We start from the raw sequence: 2,645 nt of genomic DNA on the forward strand, positions 1-2,645 counted from the left end.
AGCCTCGCGGCCAGGGAGTGCTCTGGAGCGCATCCTTCCTCCCTGCTCACCTGCTGGCCTCCCCCTGCAGGTGCTGCTTCGTGTTTGCCCTGGGCTACCTGACGGTGTGCCAGGTCACCAGGGTGTACATCTTCGATTACGGACAGTATTCTGCGGACTTTTCCGGGTAAGAGCCCGTCTGTTTCGACGGTCTGCGGCAGCTCCTCTGGTTGATAAAGAACGAAACACAGCTGCATTTAGTGGCTCCAGTGGGCATCTAGTGCTCGATATTTTAATGACAGTCTCCTTTGTGAATGGAGAATTCTCGCAAAGTGGTCTTCACGATGCTGTTCCTTACGTTATTTATGAAGAAGTAACCTTTTAAGTTATGCAAAACTTCCAGAGGTGCAGCAGCCACGTTTGTCGAATGGCTCCTGGCCGTGGAAGTGCCCTCTGATCAGGCGGGGCCGAGACCACGCGTGCCCCGCGCCGTGTCTGCGCCAGGCTGCCCTCTCCGTCTGTCCTCCGGGACACACACACCCCACCCCACCCCCCACCCCGGGTGCAGAAGTTCACAGCTCCTCCGGGAGAGCTCCCTGCTCTGTCTGGCTTCTGGCCCCACGGCGGGCGGACGAGAGCACGCGGGCAGCCTCCGGGCCGCGGCGGAAACGCAGAGGCTGGTCCCGGCCAGTTTGGCTCACGAGGGCTGGTGGCAGTCGCTGACATCAGCTTCCGGAGCGACGGGCGACGAGGTCCCGCACCTCACTCGGCCTTCGCCGCCGGGGGCCCACAGGCTGGTGCCTGGGGTCAGGCCGGCAGCCCGCTGCAGCGAGCACCTGTGTCCGCTCCTGCGGCCTGGCCCGGCCTGGCCTGCAGCTCCGCGACTGCCACGTGCCCTCGCGTCCCTCCCCGCGGGACCTGCCGGCCAGTCCCTCGGCTCAGCTGAGCGCGTGGGAACAGCAGCAAGGGCGCGGCGTGGCCGGAGCTGGCGGGGTCCGCCTCAGCCCTGGGTCCCACCTTTGTGGGTACCTTTCCAGTTTCCCTTTGCCCCCGGAAGTGCTCCCTGCCCTCCAGCCAGGGCGGGCTCACCGCTGCTGACTGCGCGATCTCAGTGGCTCGACACGGGAGCTCTTACTCCTTTTCAGCGAGAGGCGCCCTGCCCGCCAGTGGTTTACGGAGTCCGGCTCCTCCTTGAGCTCCCACTTCCTTCTGGGCCTCTGGAATCCTCACAGAAGCCGACAGGGCCACGCTCGGGCGGGCGGGGCTGGCCGCTCCAGGGGCCAGGGGCCCCTTCACAGCCCAGCAAGTGCTTGGCCAAGGCCAGGCGCACCCCACGCATCCTGTCCCTCGCCCCACTGACTGACCTTCCCGACCAGTTCCCGGCCAGACTCCTCTGGGGCCCCGTCCTCCCAGCTCCCTGCAAAAGGCTGGGCTCTGACCTCTAGGACTGCTGTCTCCGCCCTCCTCCCTACTCAAGGTCCCCCAGCGCACTCTCCGGCCCCCCTCCAGCCCCCGGCACCCCAGCCGCTCCTGACTCTGGAGCAGGCCCTGTGGGGCTTGCCCCTGGCCGGCCTTCCCTGCTAAGGTCACCCTGTGGGCGAGGCCGACCTCGCCTGTCCCAGCCCTGCACCCCCACCAACTCCGTGCTGAGCCCCAAGCCCAGCCTGTGACACGACCCCTGCTGCCCCTGGCAGCCCCCAGCAGCACTGTGAGCGCCGTGACGGGACCACGGCGGCGGCGGGGCCAGGGGTGCTCGTGGCCGCGTGGAGGAGGAGCGGCCAGGGCTGCTTGTCGGCCTCGTCCGGCCCCAGCCCGCTCGGCTTCCTCTGAAGCGCCTTGGGTGTCTCTTCCGCATGTTGGGAAACGTTGGGGTTTCGTAGCTGCGTTATCGCCTGTTTTACGCGTCGCGGGGGTCGCTCAGGTCCCTGTTAAGATCCGTGTTTTTCGTTTGTCCCAGCCCGATGATGATCATCACGCAGAAGATCACTAGTCTGGCTCATGAGATTCACGACGGTGAGTTTCAGAATCGGCCCCCACCCTCTGCCGCAGTCGGCCTGACCCTGCCGTGTCGCGGGCCGGGGGAGCCCTGCATGGACGCTGACCGCGGAGGGCGTCGGGGACGCGCGCCTCTCTCCCTGTTCCCACTAACGTTGCGCTCAGCTCGGCGATGAAAACCAAGTAAAATTGTGGGCGCCTGGGCCGTGGGTGCTGAGCCCGCCTGCTGGCACTTCACAGTGTCTGGCAGACGCACACTGGGCGCAGGTCCGGCCTCGCCGACCCCGCCTCTTCTCTGCCGGCCTCGCCGGCGGCGCCTCTGCAGACGCACAGCCGTCCCAGGCCTGTAGTGCAAATCCTTGTGCATTCGTGTTGTGTCCATGCTGTGGAGACGCCACGGCCAGGCCTGTGAACGAGACGACGCGCCTGCCCACCCGTGGCGCGCCTGCCGGGGGGCTCGGGGGGCTGTGGGCCCGGGCGCCCCGCAGGAGAGGCCCAGAGTTGACCTCGGTGTGTTTGCATCTTAATTTAGACCTCGGAGCCTCGAGGCTGGGTCCACGGCCAGGGAGTTGGGTCGGCGGCCCGCGGCCTCCTGTGTGGAGAGGCAGGCAGAGCGCGGAGGGAGGCTCGGGGCTGCGCACGGCCACGCCGTGCCAGGTGGCCACAGAGTC

At 67.0% G+C, this 2,645-nt stretch overlaps 1 protein-coding gene across 1 annotated transcript in view; it reads left to right on the top strand.

Moving 5' to 3' along the window:
• MBOAT2 (membrane bound O-acyltransferase domain containing 2) overlaps nucleotides 1–2,645 on the top strand; it is a 45,519-nt gene that overhangs the window by 29,179 nt on the left and 13,695 nt on the right. The window contains exons 3-4 of the mRNA XM_012727371.1: nucleotides 71–166; nucleotides 1,937–2,128. Of these exons, the coding sequence (XP_012582825.1) occupies nucleotides 71–166; nucleotides 1,937–2,128 (288 nt within the window). The remainder of the gene's footprint in view (nucleotides 1–70; nucleotides 167–1,936; nucleotides 2,129–2,645) is intronic.

Source organism: Condylura cristata, unplaced genomic scaffold (assembly GCF_000260355.1).
Source record: "Condylura cristata isolate star-nosed mole 26May11 unplaced genomic scaffold, ConCri1.0 scaffold00020, whole genome shotgun sequence".
Classification (NCBI taxonomy): domain Eukaryota; kingdom Metazoa; phylum Chordata; class Mammalia; order Eulipotyphla; family Talpidae; genus Condylura; species Condylura cristata.